Source organism: Anabrus simplex, chromosome 1 (assembly GCF_040414725.1).
Source record: "Anabrus simplex isolate iqAnaSimp1 chromosome 1, ASM4041472v1, whole genome shotgun sequence".
Classification (NCBI taxonomy): Eukaryota; Metazoa; Arthropoda; class Insecta; order Orthoptera; family Tettigoniidae; genus Anabrus; species Anabrus simplex.
Window position 1 is genome coordinate 1,331,269,154 of NC_090265.1, and position 21,490 is coordinate 1,331,290,643.

Sequence of the window (21,490 nt, forward strand, 5' to 3'; positions counted from 1 at the left end):
AGACTTACCTGATATATTGGCCGCGAGGTAGACTGTAAGTTCATGAAATATGAAGTAGGTTTTGTATAGAAAGTGATTACACGATAGTATGCAGAACTTCTGTCGAAGAACGCTCTTGTAAACTAATAATCAGTAGCTGTAAAAGAGAACAATTGATAGGGACAGAATCATGGTATTCGAAGACCTATTCGAAACAGGAAAGGTAGACGTCTGACGAAGAACTGTGTAAATCTACGCTAATTTATGAACAAAGCTTAGGGTGAGATTATTGCGTTGATTATCAGACGGAGAGAAGTGTTCCCGAACTAATAAACTACAGTAAAACCTCGTTAATTCGAAGTCGTTCGGACTAAAAAATCGGACTTCAAATTACGTGATTTCGAATTAACCGCCAAACCGCAATTCAGAAGTACCAACCCTTGCCGCGTTACGAAATATTCTAAGGCCCATTACTGCATGCAGTTAACCTTGATTCACAGTTTATACCTTTCAAATGCCATGAAAAAAGGAACTATTTCCAAAATGTATCCAAAAAGGTGCATTTACAGTATTCAAATAATGCACTTGCATATCTCACTGGCAAATATAACCTCACACAACGAAAGAAAGAAAAAAAAGAACGATTCAAAGACGAGGAGAAATCTATGCTGGCTCCCATGTGCAAGTGCTTTATTCATTGGAGTACTATACTGTATGCATTTTAGATGCCTTGCATTTACACAGAAAGTACCCGATGCCTTTAAAATCAAACTTTCCTATGACTCTATCCTTGTACGATTTCCCGCCATGGCACTTCTCTCGTACTTCAGAAATGTGAACACTTGCCGTGTCACAAAGTATTCTAAGACCCATTAATACATGCAATCACCTCGATTCACAGTTTAAACCTTTCCAATGCCATGGAAAAACTATTTCCGAAATGTATCCAACAAGGTGCATTTACAATGTTCAAATAATGCACTTGGATAAATCACTGACGAACATAACCTCACGCAACAAAAGAAAAAAAATCACACAATTCAAAGACGAAGATAAATTATGCTGGTTCCCCTGTGCAAATGCATTATTTTTTTGATATCTGTACTGTTTGCATTTTTAGATGCTTTGTACTAGGATGGAAAGTGCCCGACGCCTTTAAAACATTGTAACTTATCGAATTTTTCTATGACGAAGGGATAAAGTTTCTCGCTTCCATGTGCATTGCAATTGCAACAAAGATCCCCGACCCTTGTACGATTCCCCGGCTGGCACTTTCTTCTTTAAAACCATAAGACCGTATGGGCTCGCATTAAAATAAAGCAACGCAGTTTCATCGGCAATGACTGTATTGTTTGGTGCCTACGCAGTTAGTATATGAGCGACGCTTTTTCGTCAACTGTCGGCATCGCCAGTGTTCGTGCATTCTGTTTGCCCGCACACTGCCTGTTGCGTGATATTACGGCGTTCCTTAAAAGGCTGAATACAAAAGAATTCCGATTTCATTCAACTTGGCAATCATGAAGCGCACTGTAGACACACCGAAGTGATTGTAAGTGCGGAAAGCTACCAAAACCACGTTCCGGAATACGCGTTCTATTATGACGCGCATAAATTTCGAGTTGAAATTACTCTGTAACATACTATTGTTTTAAAATGTAAAGGCAGTTTCGAATTAAAAGTCTAAATTTCGGTAATGGAGCCGACATTGTACTTCGAATTACGTATTATCCATATTTTGAATTAAACAATTTAAATAACATGCAAAACTGTATCTCATGTTTCCAGGAACGATAGCTTCTTCGAATTACGTGGGATTTTGAATTAATCGATTTCGAATTATCGAGGTTCTACTGTAGATAGAAGATAGGGATAAATACAGTTGACTAGCGTCACGACTTTATGTGGCGTAAAGTCTGAACCATTACATAAAATCAGTTTCATGGTCCATATTGCACTTCAATAGATTCACAATTAAGTATTTATTATTTTTTATACTTAATTGTGAAAGTCTGAACCATGCGATTGCTGAGAATGTCCGTTTTAGCTGTGTCATAATTGAAGTAGACTAGCTGAAATTAGCCATTATCAACATGGAACTGTCGGTGGTTAAGGAACGAGGTAGTGGAAGTGAATGGTGACGTGTGAATAAGAAGTCTGTAAATTTGTGTTAACTGCAATACATTTTCAGTGATCCTTGTGCTATTCAAATGGATTACTCTAGAAACCATGTGGAACTTCTAGATCCCAGGACTCCAAGAGCCAGCGCCATGGAATAAGTCAACATGGGTAGGCCCCCGGAACGCCGGATGGGCCCGAAGACATCAAACTGTTGAGTACCAAGTTATGTTTCTACTCCAATGCTAGTATTTCCCTTTGTAAATAACAGTAATGTAAGGATAGGGTTATTAGTAATATGATGTGATAGGCTAGTCCCGCTTAGAATGGTCGGGAGACCTTTTATTCATTTTGTTTCAATTAATTAGAGATGGGAAGGGAGTGATCCAATGTCAGTGTATAGAATTTGGGACCCATTTTAGTGGCTATATTTGCATGTTATCATAGTTTTGTTTATTTAGTGCTGAGAAGGAATTGAGGGGGAAAAAGGAATAGAAAATCGTGTAGATTAATGTTGTAGATCTCACCTGAGCGATTGCTTAAGTCAAGCAGAGATTAGCAGGTGACAGAGTCTTTAACAAGTGCCTGTATAAAAGAAAGATAGGGAATAGAGTCAGCACTATAGTCGTAAAAGTAGAATCAGTAGTTTATTGCATGTTAGTGTAAGCTTTGGCTGCAACTGAAGATGTTTGAGTATTGCTGTGCTGAGGTTTGAATGCTTGCCCCCCCACTACACTAGTGTGGTTACGTGTAGAAGCTCTGTTTAGTGTTTAGCAGGATTTTAATAACTTAATTTTTTTTTAATGATTATTTTATTATTATTTCTTTTCGTATATGTTTGATCGATGGTTTCATGCCGATCTATTTAAATGGCAGGTTAGTTTGATGCCAGGTACACAATCTCAGCCCAAACGGGAGAGATTAGGAGGCATTGTCCATCGGTGAAGGGCGAACAAAAGTGTGAACTAGGTTACGAGAAGAAATGAGTGGTTGAATTCCAACTTCTGGCAAAATGAGGGAGTTTTTTTTATATAATATGGCTGTTTAATGTGAGAAATAATTATTGGTCATAATGATTGTATGAGTTGGTTCTGGCAGGTAGACCCTGCATTAGCTCAATTGAATGATTTTATTGATCCAGTGACTGCCGCTATTGAGCGTGTTAAATAGTCTCTCGCCGTGGTGTGAGGGGAGTATACCTGAGTCGTGATTTATTGCTCCCAGGAGGGAGGTCCGTGAGGGACACAGCCAAAAGAACTCGCCTTGCCAAGGAAGTGTTTTCTGTTAAAACGTTGCATTCTACTGTGAGAAATAAGGCAGAAATTATATGTAACCACCACACACAGTCTGTTAGCCTTGATCCGAAGAACAATGTAGAAATTGACGACTGTCCGTGACAGGATCAGCTAAGTTAGGGTTTTTATTTCAGCACCCTGGATGGAGACGGCCAGAGTCTCAGGTTCAAACCTCACGTGAGCACAGAAGGGATCGACCGCTCGCTCATACAGCGGGTTACAACGGAATGACTACAGCCCGTGTATTTATTTGTACATGTATATGATATGTTTCTTTTTCAGGGTGTGTTCTTGTTTATTGTTAATCAATGTCAATTTGAATTTAGACTTCGTGAGAGTCCATTGATAGTAATCGCAAGTGATAAGTTTGTTTCAAGTCGGTGCTTGATTTCATATGGGAGACTTGAGACCATCTATTTCTGTTCCGCGTTTAAGTGATGGATTTTTGATATGGTCGGAGCATTTGGATTAATTATTTCCAATTTTGTTATTTTATTGATTTCAAGATATTTTCTGCGGTAGAGTTAAGTTAGCCGACCATTCTAATGCGGAAAATTTTTTCAGTGTAAATAAATTTTTATTGTGTAATACGGGATTTAGTCCCAAGGAATACTCGCATTGGGAGGGACATGGCTTGTTTTTGTAAATATTGAAGGGTTATTTTATTATGTTGTCATACTCGACAGTTTATGTTTGACCGGTGGATAGCACACAAATAAACCAATATAGCACACATCTAAACCAATGTGGCATTTCTGTAAACAATGTAGGACACAGGTAATCCAATGGGATAAAATGTGAATGTATAGAGAAGTAGTGTCATATTCTCGGACATTCTTCGTTTCATAGAGAGGAAGGTAACCATTAATGTATGTGTCAGAAAGGAAAATTTGTTGTATAAGAGACATTACCAGTGATCGTTGTCATCCACATAGATTTTCTGTGTAATGTGGAGGCAACTGCTAATGTCAATGGTAGCACGGACTTTTCCGCTGCTAAAATATATTTTTTGTAATGTCACTTGTATTATAGTTATCCAGGATGTCAGTAACTGTTGTAAATATTTCCCTGAATGATTAGTAAATTGTTTGAAATTATTTCGTGCCTATCTATACTGAAAAACAAGCATCCAAAAACCTCTTCTGTTCATTGTAAGCCTGTAAGGTAGTTTAAGTTTTATAGCCTTTACTCGCCGCGGACGGTCTTCGGCCCTGAGTAGCCGGTGTTCAGACCTCAGGAACGGGAGAGTAGCATTGACCTTGCTGTGCTGCATGACCGATGACTTCTTATGTGAGTGGATTTATGATACAATCCCAATGAGGGGAAATCGGCACAGGCCGAAAAGGTCCCTTGACTATCGACTTCCGTGGAGCATGGTCCCATGTGTTCGTGACCCGAAAGGGTTGGATTGTTGTCACATGGTCCCATGAGTCATGGGGTATGGTGGGAAAGGTCCCAATATATATTATATAGACTGGAAGTAGAGACAAGGCTTTTTTTCCAGATGATGTTATACTCTGTAGAGTAACAAAATAAGTTACAGTATTCTGAGTAACTGCAAAACATCCTCGCCAATATTGTGAGATTGCCTACAGGCAATGGTATGATCACAAACGAGGTGGCAACTAAAGTTGTGAGTTTCGCCAAGAGGGAAAATCCCCTCAGCTTTAACTACTGCATTGCTGGGGTGGAAGTACCCCATGTGGATCACTGTAAGTATTATCGGCACACTTTATCTTGGTGCATTTGTGTACGGGGGTGAGGAGTAAGGAGGGAGCTGTCCCGGTCCCGGTAGTGCTGCCAACTGAATGAAAATGAAATCTGAATTGAATCGAGAATATGATCGACTGATACACAGTTTCTAAACCGTTATTATCTTAAGCCAATCAACTGTGTCACATACACATTATATAACATTTCTCGATGCGAATCTTGTACCTAGCATGAATTCTATAGTTTGGCTTTGCTGTGTAAACAACAACAGTACTAGTATGTAAAGTGTACGTCAGATGTTGCACAATGATGCTTAAGCGATTCATAGTTTGTGTTTCAAACGTTGCCAGTACAAATCTCGAAGATTGCCAAGGTCGACCGATTCAGCACTAGGGTGTAAATGCACCAAGACAGTGTGTGCTGATAATACCTAGGTGTTAATATAAGGAGAGATCTTCTTGGGGTTAATCACATAATTCGGATTGTAAATAAAGGTTAGAGATCTATTCATCTGGTTATGACGGTATTCAGGGGTTGTAGTAAAGAAGAAAAGCAGAGGGCATATACTTTTCTGATAAGACCTAAATTCGAATGTATTTCTAGTATATGGGAAAAACACCACAAATACTTGATTCGAGAAATGCAAGAAATCCAAAGAAAAGCAGCACAATTTGTTCTGGGCAACTTTTGACAAAAGAGTGGTGTTATGAAAATGTTGCAAACTTCAGGTTGGGAAGACTTGGGAGAAGAGAGATGAACTGCTGAACTAAATGATATGTTCTGAGCTGTCAGTAGAGAGATGGCATGGAATGACAGTAGACAAGTAAGTCTGAGTGGTGTTTTTAAAAGAAAGAAAGATCACAATATGAAAATAAAGTTGGAATCCAAGAGGACAAATTGGGGCAAATATTCATTTATGGGAAGAGGAGTTAAGGATTGGAATAATTTACCAAGGGAGAAGCTTGATAAATTTTCCAGTTTCTTTAAAATTATCTAAGAAATCACTATGTAAACAACTAATAGGGAATCTGCCACCTTGGCAACTGCCCTAAATTCAGATCAGTGATGATTGATAATGTTCAATTCCTGACATAAAAAATTGAGCAAACTCTTGTATGGAAGAAATAGCATTAAACTAAGTATACTTTGTCCCATGCTATGATCTTTAATAATAAAATACTGTCTTACTCTTTAATATAGATTTATCCAGTTCACACTGTACCAATAAACTGGAGTAGTTCTATTATGTTTTTTCTTGCATTATCTAAGACATCCTTTTGGTCATATTTATATTCACAGACTTACAGAAATTTTCAGTCAATCATGCTTTTGTGTGAGGAAGTGTACATAAAAATGTTAACTTACCGGTTGTGCAAAAGAGAGGCCGCACAATGAACCACATGTGGGAAGGAGGCTTGAATCAAACGCCATCTTGGAATGGATCTGATAGCTTCAGTGAGACTTGGAGATAGCCCAAACTGAATGTTCTGCACCAACACTTTCTCAAATGACTGTAACATATGATACTCATGCATTAGAATTTTTCTTGATACATTCACATACTGTTTGTTTTAAAGACTCCCCTTTAAACTAGAAATTTTTAGTGCCTTTTTTAAAAATATAGGTTTCAGCAAGGTTCCTTAACTGGACTGTTAATTTCTAATTAATACAGTAAATAAACATACCATAATACAGTAAAACCAGTATAACAAAATTTGGGGAACTCAGAAATTAATTTCTTATTAATACAGTAAATAAACATACCATAATACAGTAAAACCAGTATAACAAAATTAGGGGACCTCAGAAATTAATTTGTTATAGTGAAATTTTGTTATACTGAAATAAGTCAATTCTTAAGAATTAACCTGTTGCTATTTCCATAGCAGGATCTACATTACTTCAGCATGAATTTACAGATAAAAATTTTATGTTAGGAAAATTACGATACATGTACATGAAATAATGATACACAGTAACTGCAAAAAGTTTTTTGTAAATTGTCAACATATTAAATTTTACATTGTTCCAGTACACTATGTTCAGGTCTTTAGTTTTTGAAAAAGTCTGCAATTTTCTTCTGAACACTCCCAGACACAAAAGGACATTCAAGGTAGTCACCAATCACTGTACATAAATTTAAGACAGATTCTGGCACATCACTTCATGAATCTTGAAGACAAAGTACAATGTTCATTGCCTGCACAAGAGTCGAATACTTTGAGCCACATCTTCCTCATCCACTTCATCAAATGGATTTCTGTAACTCATAATGTCTGCCTTAATTTCATCATCAGTGATTTCTTTTCACACTAACACATCACAGTCCACACTGATGTAGTCAACATGATTCACACTTATTGACACATCCAACTTTTTACACAAATGCTTTCAGTTTTCCTCTGTTTCTGCATCATCTAACACTTAAATTTCTGTGATGTCTTCTGCATAAAACACTCCAGTTTTCTAAAGCAGTTTACAATGATTTCCTCTTTCAGTGATGTCCATTCAGCATGGAACATCTGCATTGCTTCCAATATGTTGATATTAATGTCTCTCTCAGAGGCAATATTGCACAGAAAAATGGCTTTAATTTGTGTTTTATTTACTTGAAATTAATCCTACGTAATGACGTACTTCATGACTGAATAAAATATAAATTTGTTTTAAGAAACATTTATTCATAGCATAACGGTTAGCACTATTAGCTGCCATCCTCAGAAACCCAGGTTCAATTGCCAGGGAGGTACTGCCAGAAATTTAAGAACAGCAGGAGGGCTGGTAAGTGGGTAAAATGGTACATACAACTAACCTCCATTGGGGGTGTACCTAAAAAAGAGCTGCATCACCTCGGGATGAGGACATGAGTTTACTTTTTATCTTCACATGCTGTTGGATAGGCAATCCACTGATCAGAGTTGTTAATGTGGTTTGCTTGCCTTTCCCTGATATTTGTAATTGGCTAGTTTTGCTTAAGTGTTGTAATTAGTGTGTTGTCTGGTATTAGGTGCATAAGAACATGTGCAAAATGCCTGGTAAATAAAACAGGATGAATTTCAATTATTTTTTGAAAAAAAAAAAGTTAAACATATAGGCAAAATAAGTTATATTGAAAGTTCAAAATGTGTTAAAATGAAATATTTTAACACAAATTAAATACGGAGAAGAAAATGGGCCTAAAAATAATTTTGCAATTCTGAACATTGTGTATTATTGGCATTCATTACGGCAACATTTTACTGTACTGTAGTAGATTTAGAGCTTCAATGGTGTAAATTCAATACAGTAGCAAAGGTAAATTATATAATTTAAGCTGAATCTCATAAATCTTACAGTATGTTGAATCACATGTAGGAAAGAAAGAGAAATGTTCGAAGCCAACGGTGGAGATTTCCCATCCCACCATAAATAGTAATCTATCTTTTATAGTAAAATTAACTGTTGTACCAAACTCTGCTCAGGTACTTTTTGAATATTTAATTTTAGGATTTGTATTACCTGTTTGAAATGAACTTTTGTAGATTTCTTTATTGTGACATTGATGGATAGTTTACGAACTCTTACCCCCACAGATTTGGTTACTTTTACATGCCACCCCCTCCTCACCCCACCCTTAAGGGTGTCTTAATCCCATGTACTTTTTTCCAGATAGTAAGTCTGGAAAAATATAGAGGAATGATAGGAGATTATAAAGTGTATTTGACAGGTGTCAAAAAGGGAAGGGTAGAGTGTGGGGTAGGGCTGTTCATCAGGAATACTGTACTTGTGCATGTAACATAGTTCCTGTTAGGCACATAAATGAGTGAATGATGTGGGTAGATTTGGCAGTTGGAGGAATTAGGATGAGAATTATCTCAGTGTATTCACCATGTGAGGATGCAGATGAGTATGAAGTTGAACTATACCAGGCAAAGTGTTCATTGGCATCTTGGAAAGGAGGATGCGATCAGTGGTTGAGAGGAAGTTGGATGAAAACCAGTGTGGTTTCAGACCACAGAGGGGCTGTCAGGATCATATTTTCAGTATGTGCCAGGTAACTGAAAAATGCTACGAGAAGAATAGATAGTTATGTTTATGTTAATGGTCATGTGGGCATTCATACAAAAACAAACAATACTTGGGTGCATATGGCTCCACAGGAAGCTGAGTTATACCCCTGATGGGGCTGGGAAGTGCTCTACCATACCCCATACTCCTTGGTCTTAAGTGCATGTGATTTTGTTCTTTATTCTGAAGATGAAGGAACTGCTTTGTGGCATCTGCTTCTGAAATGTTCCAGACATTCTTCAGGTGGTAAAGCACTCCATTTGCACAATCCAGAGAACATTTGCTGCAATAAATATGTTACAGCTTCCACATTGTTGGCAATGGGCTCCACACAATGTTGGAGATTACACTGGAAGACAGTAAAAGTTTCATGGAGGAATCTCTGTTGTACTGGTTGTAACAAAATAGTTTCCACTATCATCAGCAACTAAAAAAATAAACTAGACATTTTGTTTTCATTGTAAACACTACAGTTAGAAAGGCACTTTTGCAGACTATTGTCACAGAATGTATGGTACAAAACAGTTCTAGTCCTATACCTCTTCAATTTAGAACTAAAACAATTTTTTATCTACACTTTCTTATGTGACAGCTGGATGCAAAAAAAGTTATATATTATTTTGTTTTCCTTGAATTAATGTACATAGCTGAGATGGTAAATTTCTGTTTAATACTAAGGTAATGTTTAGCCTTAGTGTACACACTTACTGCAATTTTTGTGACCCCCCCACTCCCACCCCAACTTTTAAATCCCAATCGCTGCTGATTCTGCCCGCATAATTTTATATCTTAGAAGCATGCAACAAATGGAAAAATATTGCATTACATGAACCCAAGCATGAACCTGTTTCATGACCAATGCAGCCCTCTATTTCCAAGCCGACAATAATATGGTTTATGGTTTATTTAGTACAACTTATAGAATCTTCAAGCAAACAAAGAAGTCACACAACCTTGGTTAATAAATCAACTTTAGACAAATTAAAGTAACATAAAACTAAAAACAAGAAACACACACTATTAAATAGATAAAGTTATGAGAAATATGATAACCAGGATTACCTAGGATAAATGTTGAGACATACACACATTATTTTCTCTTATACTCATAATGTGCTGCAACATGAATTTGTATCTACATAAGGCTCTAATATCTCTTCTATCATTGTCGGTGGTGAAACTCAGAGCAGATGTCAGTATCCTGCAGGACTTCTACTCTTTGTAGGTTTATTCAATGTTATTCAGGAAAAATATTAATTCCCATTCTTTCATTCATCCCTCAAGATAATCTCTCTTACAAATCAAATCCTAGCTTGGTTGGTTTTATATCCGGTTATCATTCAAAATATTTCTTCAACAGCCTTTTGTCTTCAGAATAACTTTTGTTCATGGTTAAGAAAGAATCTCTGGTCAGTACACTAATATCTATGGACAGAGGGAATGATTTAATAGCAGAAAATAGTTTCTCACTGAGCTATTCAACATAAAAGATTTTTTCTTTCAAAACAAGGATCACTATGGTTTTGTTTACAGAACAATTCATATTAAATAGGTGGTTCTTAATACTGTATAATTTATGTTTGCTGAATGCTTCTAAATTGCCGGGCTGAGTAGTTCAAGTGATAGAACGCTGTTGTCCAGTGTTCATATTGGTGGGTTCAATCCTGACTCAGTCCAGTGGTACATGAAGGTGCTCACATACCCCAGCCTCATGTCAATAGGTTTACCAGCACATAAGAAAGAAATCTAGGCCTAGGATAAAGAAAGTGAAATCTGTCTGCAGATGAATAAAGGTAGAAATTTCCAAGACAAGGAAATTAGTCAGAAATACATGGATATGATTAGTGAAAAGTCCCAAATAATAAGTAGGTTCAGGATATAGAAAGAGAATAGGTGGCATACAGAAATGCTGTAATAGAAAAAGGAATGCTGTAGTAGGAACAGCAAGGGAATACCTAGGAACAATTGTGTGGTAAAGATGGGTAAAAGCAAACATCTTGGTGGAATGATGAAGTGAAGGCAGCTTGTAAGTGTAAGGGGAAGGCATAACAAGAATGACTCCAAACAAGGACTGATGCACACAGGAAATTGAATGTAGATGAAAGAAATACAGCAAAACAAATAATTGCTGAATCCAAGAAAAGCTCATGGGAAGATTTTGGTAATAACCTTGGAAAGGTTAGGTCAAGCTGCAGGGGAAACCTTTCTGGGAAGTAAAAAGAGAATCTTAGAAAAAGAGGGAAAATGGACTGAATATTGTTTTGGGCAAATTGGGTGAACAGTAAATCCCAGGGAATCACTGGACAGAAGGAGGGCATCGTTTGAAAATCCTCTCAATGTAAAAGGAAATCTTTCTCTTGACATTGTGAACAAACTTACAGCGAGGAGGACAAGAATGTCAGTGAAATTATACTTGAAGTGAAAAGGATGGTAAATAAATTCTATTGTTATAAAACTGCAGGAATAGAAGAAATTAGATCTCAAATGGTGAGATATAGTGAGAAGGCAGGGATGAAATGGTGTTCAGTCTGCAAGCCTCTGTGACTTTACTAAACACTGCAACAAACCTCTATTTGTAACTACATCTGTGGCCTTGTTTAGTTCTATATCTCTTATCTTTAAATCAGTAGAAACCGAGTCTTACCATCATTATCTTGGTCTCCCTGTACTTCTCTTACCATCCATGAATGAGTTCATTATTCTCTTAGGTAGCCTATAGTCCTCCATTTGCCCCACATGACCTCACTACTTAAGCCAATTTATCAACTTGGTCTCGATCTCCTGGTTCTGAGTACCCTCTTGCCACTGTTCCCACCTGTTTGTACCAGCGATCATTCTCACTAATTTTATGTGTGTTACTTCTAACTTATGAATAAGACTTCCTGAGTCCACCCAGCTTTCACATCCAAAGAGCAAAGTTGGCCTAAAACAGACTGGTGTTAAGATAGTTTCGTCCAGGAGTGATTTCCTTCTTACAGAATACTGTTTTGATTGCAACTGTGAACTATCCTGCATTAATTTTATTGCCCCTTGATTCAATCTCATTTATTATCCTACCATCCTGGGAGAACACACATCCTAAACACTTGAATTTTATCTACCTGTTGCAGCTTTGTATGTCCATCGTCATATTCAGTTCTCTTAGGTTTCTTATGTACTAACATCACTTTAGTCTCGGAAAGGCTGTTTCATATCATAATCATTGCATCTATTTTCAAGTTCCAAGATATTAGACTGCAGGCTTTCAGCATAATCTATATATACAGTACTAGCAAGATACCCATGCTTTGCTACGGTATTATACTGAAATTTATATTTGAATGCTTATTGTTTTATATATAATCTGCCGAAATTCGCAATCTGACTTTTTCTGAGAGAATCCGCCAAAATTAGCAATCTGACTCGTTTTCTAATAGATTGTGGCAAGTTCCCACCCATTTTTCAATCTTTCTTTCCCAGGCTATGTCCAAGTATTCTACCCGGTCACTTGGGTCCCTAAATCTTTGCCATCTTTTCCTATAAGCATTTTTAATATGGAACAAATCCTTCAGATCAGGCGTGGTGTCGTCTTGGGTGCCTTGGCGGTACTGAAACCGCGACCGGACTGCATTTTTAGTCATTACCCGTCCAGGACCCGTTTCCAGCGCGGTCCGCACATTATTATTATTATTATTATTATTATTATTATTATTATTATTATTATTATTATTATAGATGTTCTGGACCCAGCAGCAAGATGCAAGACCGCTACTTGGCGGTAAATTACATCTGCTGCCATTGTCATTGTTGAGAATGTGACCAGCACAATTGTTGCGCGTAGGCAAGTGTGGGGAATTTCTGGCCATACGAATGACATATTTCTGTGCATTATTGACATTATAGAGGCGAAAAATTGGATGGTCAATCTCATTCCTATCGTTTATTTCAAATGTGTTTACATTTTTATTTATATGCCAGGAGAATCTACTGTAATCTAAGAACGTTCTCCGAAGGTAAACATGGCTCTTGAAAACGAACCCAGGAAAGATTAAAATTGATCGGTTTATGATCAGAATAAGTACATCGAAAATCTACTGCCTGTTTCAAGTCATTCGACAGGGTCAGGAATGGAATGAATAAAGCCCCCATCTAGCGGCAACAATAGGAATTGTGCCGGCAGCCGAAACCTGTCGCACTCCACTGGGGCAATGATTAATGGATGACAAATGAAATGAAATTATATTGGACAGTGTTGCTGGAATGAATGATGGCAGGGAAAACGGGAGTATCCGGAGGAAAACCTCTCCCACCTCCGTTTTGTCCAGCACGAATGTCACATGGAGAGACCGGGATTTGAACCACGGAACCCAGCTGTGAGAGGCTGGCGCGCTGCTGCCTGAGCAACGGAGGCTCCTTATAAATACATTATGAACAGTAATATCAATTGGTCTCAACTCCTTTTACACCCCCACCGCCGTTAAATTTTTAACCCCCCCCCCCCAAAAAAAAATCTAAAAGAAGGCGTGTTTCTTTATGTTTAAAGGAAATTCCAAACACCAATGTTCACGTCTATTACCTTCAGTTTTGAGATAAAAATAATTCACTTTTTTTCACTTTCACACTCCTCCCCCCCCCCCCCTCAAGTGAATTTTCCGGCAAAAAAATACTTGTTTCTTTAATAGTAAAGGAACTTCTAAATACCAAATATCACGGCTGCAACTTTTTCAGTTTTTGATTTATGTGTCCTCATGAAAGGAATTCAACTCCTTTTCACTCCCGCCCCCCCCAAGATGATTTCCACCCCCCCCCCAACAGGCTTTTCTTTGTTTTTAAAGGAGATCCAAATACCAATTTTCACGTCTGTAGGCCCTAACAACTTTAGATTTTATTAGATGTAAGTATTCTCATACAATTAAGTCAATTACTTTTTCTATTCTTCCACCTCCCCCCCCCCCCACATTCATTGGATTTTCCGAGAATTAGTGCTTCTTTACTTTTAAAGCAGATTCCAAATATCAAATTTCACGTCTGTAACATCTTCATTTTTGAGATAACAGTAGCCTCATTCAAAGAATTCAACACCATTTTCAGTCACCTTTACCCCCCCCCCCCCGTCGACCCAAGTGTTATTTCCGAAAACTAAAAATACACGTTTCCTTATTTTTACAGAGATAAAAATACCATTTTTCACTTCTGTAATATGTTAAGTTTCTTGAGATATACTGTATAAATTCTCATTTCAAAATTTCAACCCCCTTTTTAGTTCCCCTTAAGAGGAGTTTCCAAAAACAAATCACCTATGTTTCTTTACATTTACAGGAGATTCCAAATATCACTTTTTACGTCTGTAACATTCTAGGTTTCTCAGATATTCTGTAGATATTGTCTTTCAAAAAATTCACCTAAATATGTCACTCCTGTTTAACCGCCATTAATTGGATTTTCAAAAAACAAAAAATAGATTACATGTTTCTTTATTTTTAAAGGAGATCCCATATACAAATTTTCAGTTCTGTAATATCTTCAGTTTCTGAGATAGATGTATCCTCATTAAAGACATTCAACCCATTATTCACCCTTTTACACCCCTCCTATTGGGATTTTCCGAAAATAAAAAATACATGCTTCTTTATTTTTAAAGGAGAATCAAAATACCAATTTTCACATCTGTAAACGTTTAAAATTTTAAGATTTAGATACACTAATTTTAAAATTCACCCCCCCCTTTATTTGGATTTCCAAAAACAAAAAATACCTGTTTCTTTATTATTTTAAAGTAGATCCCAAATACCAATTTTCAGGTCTGTAATATCTTCCGGTTCTGAAATATAATTAGCCTCATTAAAGGCATTCAACAAATTTTCACCCTTTCCTCCCTTCCTATTGGGATTTTCCGAAAACAAAAATATACGTGTTTCTTTATTTTTAAAGGAGATTCTAAATACTAATTTTTACACCTATAAACTTTAAAAGTTTTGTGATATAGATAGACTCATTTTAAAAATTCACCCCCTTCTCACCCCCCATTAATTGGATTTTCCAAAAACAAAAAATATGTGTTTCTTTATTTTTAAAGGAGATCCAAAACACCAATTTTCAGGTCTATAATATCTTCAGTTTCTGAGATATAAGTATCCTCATTAAATGCATTCAACCACTTTTTCACCCCTTTCCACCTTTGCTATTGGGATTTTCCGAAAACAAAAAAATACATCTTTCCTTATTTTTAATGAAGTTTCTAAATACCAATTTTCACATCTGGAAACTTTCATAGTTTTGAGATATAGATACACTCATTTTAAAAATTCACCCCCCTTTTCACCCTCCCATTAATTGGATTTTCCAAAAACAAAAAAATACGTGTTTCTTTATTTTTAAAAGAGATCAAAAGTACCAATTTTCAGGTCTGTAATACCTTCAGTTTCTGAGATATAAGTACCGGTATCCTGATTAAAGGCATTCAACCCCTTTTTCACCCGTCCTATTGGGATTTTCTGAAAACAAAAAAATACGTGTTTCCTTATTTTTAAAGAAGATTCTAAATACCAACTTTTACATTTGTAAACTTTTAAAGTTTTGAGATATAGATACACTCATTTTAAAATTTCACCCCCCTTTTCACCCCCTTAGCGAAGGAATACCCAAAAATCCTCTCTTAGCGAGCACCTAAATCTTCATATGAATGTATCCCCAAAATTTCATTTCATTATGTCCAGTAGTTTTGGCTCGGCAATGATGAATCAGTCAGTCAGTCAGTCAGTCAGGACAAGCTATTTTATATACACTGACTGACAGAGCAAATGCAACACCAAGAAGGAGTGGTTCAAAAGGGATGAAAGTTGGGGAAAAAACAGAGACGGCACGGACGAATAATTGATGTTTATTTCAAACCGATATGCAGGTTACACAATGCACACGGCATCGACTCAGTAGGATGTAGGACCACCGCGAGCGGCGATGCACGCAGAAACACGTCGAGGTACAGAGTCAATAAGAGTGCGGATGGTGTCCTGAGGGATGGTTCTCCATTCTCTGTCAACCATTTGCCACAGTTGGTCGTCCGTACGAGGCTGGGGCAGAGCTTGCAAACGGCGTCCAATGAGATCCCACACGTGTTCGATTGGTGAGAGATCCGGAGAGTACGCTGGCCATGGAAGCATCTGTACACCTCGTAGAGCCTGTTGGGAGATGCGAGCAGTGTGTGGGCGGGTATTATCCTGCTGAAACAGAGCATTGGGCAGCCCCTGAAGGTACGGGAGTGCCACCGGCCGCAGCACATGCTGCACGTAGCGGTGGGCATTTAACGTGCCTTGAATACGCACTAGAGGTGACATGGAATCATACGCAATAGCGCCCCAAACCATGATGCCGCGTTGTCTAGCGGTAGGGCGCTCCACAATTACTGCCGGATTTGACCTTTCTCCATGCCGACGCCACACTCGTCTGCGGTGACTATCACTGACAGAACAGAAGCGTGACTCATCGGAGAACATGACATTCCGCCATTCCCTCATCTAAGTCGCTCTAGCCCGGCACCATGCCTGGCGTGCACATCTATGCTGTGGAGTCAATGGTAGTCTTCTGAGCGGACGCCGGGAGTGCAGGCCTCCTTCAACCAATCGACGGGAAATTGTTCTGGTCGATATTGGAACAGCCAGGGTGTCTTGCACATGCTGAAGAATGGTGGTTGACGTGGCGTGCGGGGCTGCCACCGCTTGGCGGCGGATGCGCCGATCCTCGCGTGCTGACGTCACTCGGGCTGCGCCTGGACCCCTCGCACGTGCCACATGTGCCACATGTCCCTGCGCCAACCATCTTCGCCACAGGCGCTGCACCGTGGACACATCCCTATGGGTATCGGCTGCGATTTGACGAAGCGACCAACCTGCCCTTCTCAGCCCGATCACCATACCCCTCGTAAAGTCGTCTGTCTGCTGGAAATGCCTCCGTTGACGGCGGCCTGGCATTCTTAGCTATACACGTGTCCTGTGGCACACGACAACACGTTCTACAATGACTGTCGGCTGAGAAATCACGGTACGAAGTGGGCCATTCGCCAACGCCGTGTCCCATTTATCGTTCGCTACGTGCGCAGCACAGCGGCGCATTTCACATCATGAGCATACCTCAGTGACGTCAGTCTACCCTGCAATTGGCATAAAGTTCTGACCACTCCTTCTTGGTGTTGCATTTGCTCTGTCAGTCAGTGTATATAGATATATATATAATAAAGAGTTTTTTCTGTACATTGCTCAGAATTGAAAAAGAATGTTATTCCTGTATCAGTCATGTCCACAGTAACAAGGAAATACACTTTTTGATCTTCCGCCATCTATGTATGTACTTCACGAGAAAATGGCTGAAGAAAATTTAATGAAAATTGGTATATAAAGTCATGGAATGAGGCTCTACAGTCTAGGCTATAAAGTATTTTATTCACGCTCAGTGAAATGGTAGTTTAGGAGAAGGCCTAAAATGTAATTCTCAAATATCCACGTTATTCATGGTCCTATTGATAAATATAACATAACTAAAGTCACATAGAATTGAATTTCCGATCATTTATGTCTTACACACTTTTACCGTACTGGCAACGATAACAGAAATATTCATAAATTTTTATTTTTGTTGCTAAGTCCATATCAACGCTGAACCTGAGAAAATGAGTGAAAATTTAATGGAAATCGGTATATAACATCAGGGAATAAGCCACTATAGTCTAGTCTATAAATAATTTTATTCATGCTAAATGAAATGGTAGTTTAGGGGAAGTTGCCTAAAATGTAATTCTTAAATACTCGTAGCTATTTTATTGGTCCTATTGACACATATCAAAAGTTATAGAGAATAAAATTTGCTACCATTTATGTCTTATATACAGTTTTATCATACCGACTATGATAACAGAATTCATGAATTTAGACTTCTGTTGGTTAGTCCATATCAATGCCAAGCATTCCTAGCGTGGAAATATTGTTCAATAGTATTTAATTGGCAATGGTTTTTTGTCATGATTGTCTTAAGGTGTAAAACCAGGTGGTCATCGGTCCATTGACAAGGAAAATTGTGAAGATGATTGTAGAAAGTGAGAAAAACATTGTAAAGGATGATCGCTTGAAGAATAAGAAAAGAAGGAGTCATGAAAGAAGGAAGGACTCCCTTTACATTAGATGTCCTAATATCACAGAGTCTGGCTGAATGGTCAGCGTACTGGCCTTTGGTTCAGAGGGTCCTGGGTTCGATTCCCGGCCACGTTGGGGATTTTAACCTTCATCGGTTAATTTAAATGGCTCGAGGGCTGGGTGTTTGTGCTGTCTCCAACATCTCCGCAACTCACACACCACACATAAAACTATCCTCCACCACAACAACGCGCAGTTACCTACACATGGCAGATGCCGCCCACACTCGTCGAAGGGTCTGCCTTACAAGGGATGTACCCGGCTAGAAATAGCCACACAAAATTATTATCACAGAGTTGGAAGAAAACTACATGTGAGGGTCTACAAGAAAGCTCAAAAAAAAAAAAAAAAAAGCCTGATTAAATGTAGTATTATGTTGACCATTGTTGTGACATGTTATCGTACTAAATTGGCAGGTTCTGGCATAGTGGAAAACACCCCCATCCAATCTTAATTTTACAACTTTCAATGAAGAAAAAATTTGTGGAAAATGGGGTCTAATATGCAAGTACAGTCGGCTCTTGATAATTTGACACTCGTTAATTTGAATCTCTCAATAATTTGAAGTTTTCCCCCTGTTCCTTGAAAAATACTCAATAAATTGAAAAAAATCAATGTGATTTGGTCCCCTCGGTAATTTGAGTTTGTAGGAATGGCATTTTGCTTGCCGACATTCATTAATTTGAAGTCAGGCTTCCCAACTCTCTATAATTTGAAGTCAGTGATTACAGTATTGTTATCATGCACAGACCTGTCGTTTGTTGACATCAATAATGATATGTATGAGTGAGTTCACAGTCTTGATTCTTCTTTCAAACATTAAAGTGTGTTACAGTACAGCCAATGTTTGATCTGTGTAATTTTTTTAAAGTATCAAAATGAGTTCAAGAAAGAAGAACAAGTGTCTTTTTATAAGTGTAAATAAGCGTGTGATTCGAGCTGTGGAGGATCGTCAGCTGTAACACGATCCGAGTATATATTTCCTGGCATTGAATTTTCATCGTGTTTTTCGCCCCAACACAATCAAAAAGTGAGCAGTTCAACTCAATTTATGGATGTATTTGCAATGACTAAACAGACCAATCTGGGCATAAAACATACGCCCAACAAATCACACTGAATGGCTGCAGGAAGGCGGGAATGTAATTGACGGAGTTTTCTTGCTTGTCGCTTGGCCTCTTGATGTCTGCGGCATTCTCTTTCAGTGTTCTGCGACAGTGAATAGTCCACAGTACATTCTTCCCATGTCTGTATATTTATGCCACTTGTCTTCATAATGTGTTTCAGTTGGTCATTAAAATGCTTAAGAGGGACTCCATGAGGTCTACTGCTGGAGCAAAGTTCACCATAAAGAATTCGGCATGGAAGCCAGATATCATTCATGTGGTGAACATAGCCTAACCATCTCAGCTGATGAGCGATGATTGTTGCCTCAATGCTATTTAGCTGTGCTTTGCCGAGAACTGCAGTGTTGGTCAGTTCTCCCACTTGATATTCAAGATTTATCTCATTTTTTGTTGGTGGAAGCGCTCAAGTTTTTGATATCATGGCGATAGAATCTCAAAGTTTCGCAGCCATACAGTAGCGTGGAAGTGACAACAGCTTTGTACACCATGAGTTTGGTATGCAGTTTTAGGTCATTATTTATGAAGACTCTGTGCATTAACCGTCCGAATGCTGCATGAGCAACCCCAATTCTTTTATCAACATCTTGTTCACAGGTACACCGTTTAGACAAGATACTTCCAAGATATGGAAGGTTATCAACCTGTTCCAGTGTTGTGTCTAAGATGGAGATACTGAACTGGGGCAGGTTGTGCAAGTACCTTCATTTTTTCGCATTAATGGCATGACCAAAGAGATCACATGCAGTTTTAAAGCAGTTGACTGACTGTTGCAGTTCTGCATGTGTTAGAGCAGGAGATGCGGCATCAGCGGCATACTGCAGTTTTGTCACCCGGGTAACCAGAGTACATCTTTGTGAGTGAAGTCTTGCCAGATTGAAAAGACCTCTATCAAAACGAAATTTAATCTCCATGCCTAAGTTGTTTGCAGATGATTCATGCATCATGGCAGCCATGTACAGTGCAAAGAGTGTAGGAGCAAACACACAGCCTTGTTTCAATCCATGAGTGATTGGGAACAAATCTGATACTGAGTTACCATGAAGAACCTGTCCAGACATGCCATCAAGAAGAGCTTGGACCAATTCCACATAACATTCAGAACATCCAAAATCTCAATACTTTCCACATAGCAGATCTTGGTACTGAATCAAAGGCTTTTTCCAGATCATAGGAAACTAAATACAGAGGCTACTGTTGTTCTCTGCATTTTTACTGGAGTTGTCTAGCACAGAAGATCATATCTGTTGTGCCTCTGGAGGTTTGGAAACCACACTGAGACTAAGGCAAAATCCTCTCCGAGATAACTTGGAGCTGGTTTAATAGAATTCTTGTGAGAATATTACCTGCAGTTGGCAAAAGCAATATACCACAGTAGTTCCCACACATACAATAACAAATCAAAATTCACTCTTTCTCAACACTTTTAGGATCACTTCTCAGCAGCTGCCTGCCTTCCCCCACCCCTCAGCCCTGCCTTAGCTCCCCTTCTTCTTTCCCCTCTCCTTCTCTACGCCCCTCCCAGCCTTTACAATCCAGGTTTACCTCCATTCTGTTAGTGTGAGGCACACAGCGGCACAGTTGGCCATGCCTTTTAATGTCATTTTCCCCCTTTAGGGACACCGTGATCTTGACGTCGGCGTGGGGGCTTGTTGTGCTTGTTGATCCCGAGGCCTGTGCCAGCTCAGGGTTATCCATGCTGGATTGGCCTTGGTGTAGGAACAGACTAACAGGGTGTCCCCCAAGTTGCCTGAAAGGTGTCTGTGCTCTTTATTCTTCATCACTATTTTTACCCTTCTATTCTCACCTTCTTAAATTTCATTCCTCTTCCTGTCTGGCCACACTCTCTGCCTTGGGTACCCCTCCTGTGGGTGGGGGCAGTAGAATAACACTCACGGTATCCCCTGCTTGTCGTAAGAGGTGACTAAAAGGGGCCTCAGGGGCTCTGAACTTTGAAGCGTGGGTTGGCGACCACGAGGCCCTCAGCCGAGTCCTGGTATTGCTTCCACTTACTTGTGCCAGGCTCCTCACTTTCATATATCCTATCCGACCTCCC

The 21,490-nt window shown here is 38.7% G+C and overlaps 1 protein-coding gene across 1 annotated transcript in view; it reads right to left on the bottom strand.

Moving 5' to 3' along the window:
• The window catches only part of unc80 (unc80, NALCN channel complex subunit), a 1,117,323-nt gene that overhangs the window by 815,379 nt on the left and 280,454 nt on the right, over nt 1–21,490 (bottom strand). The window contains exon 6 of the mRNA XM_067137759.2: nt 6,468–6,613. Within this exon, the coding sequence (XP_066993860.2) occupies nt 6,468–6,613 (146 nt within the window). The remainder of the gene's footprint in view (nt 1–6,467; nt 6,614–21,490) is intronic.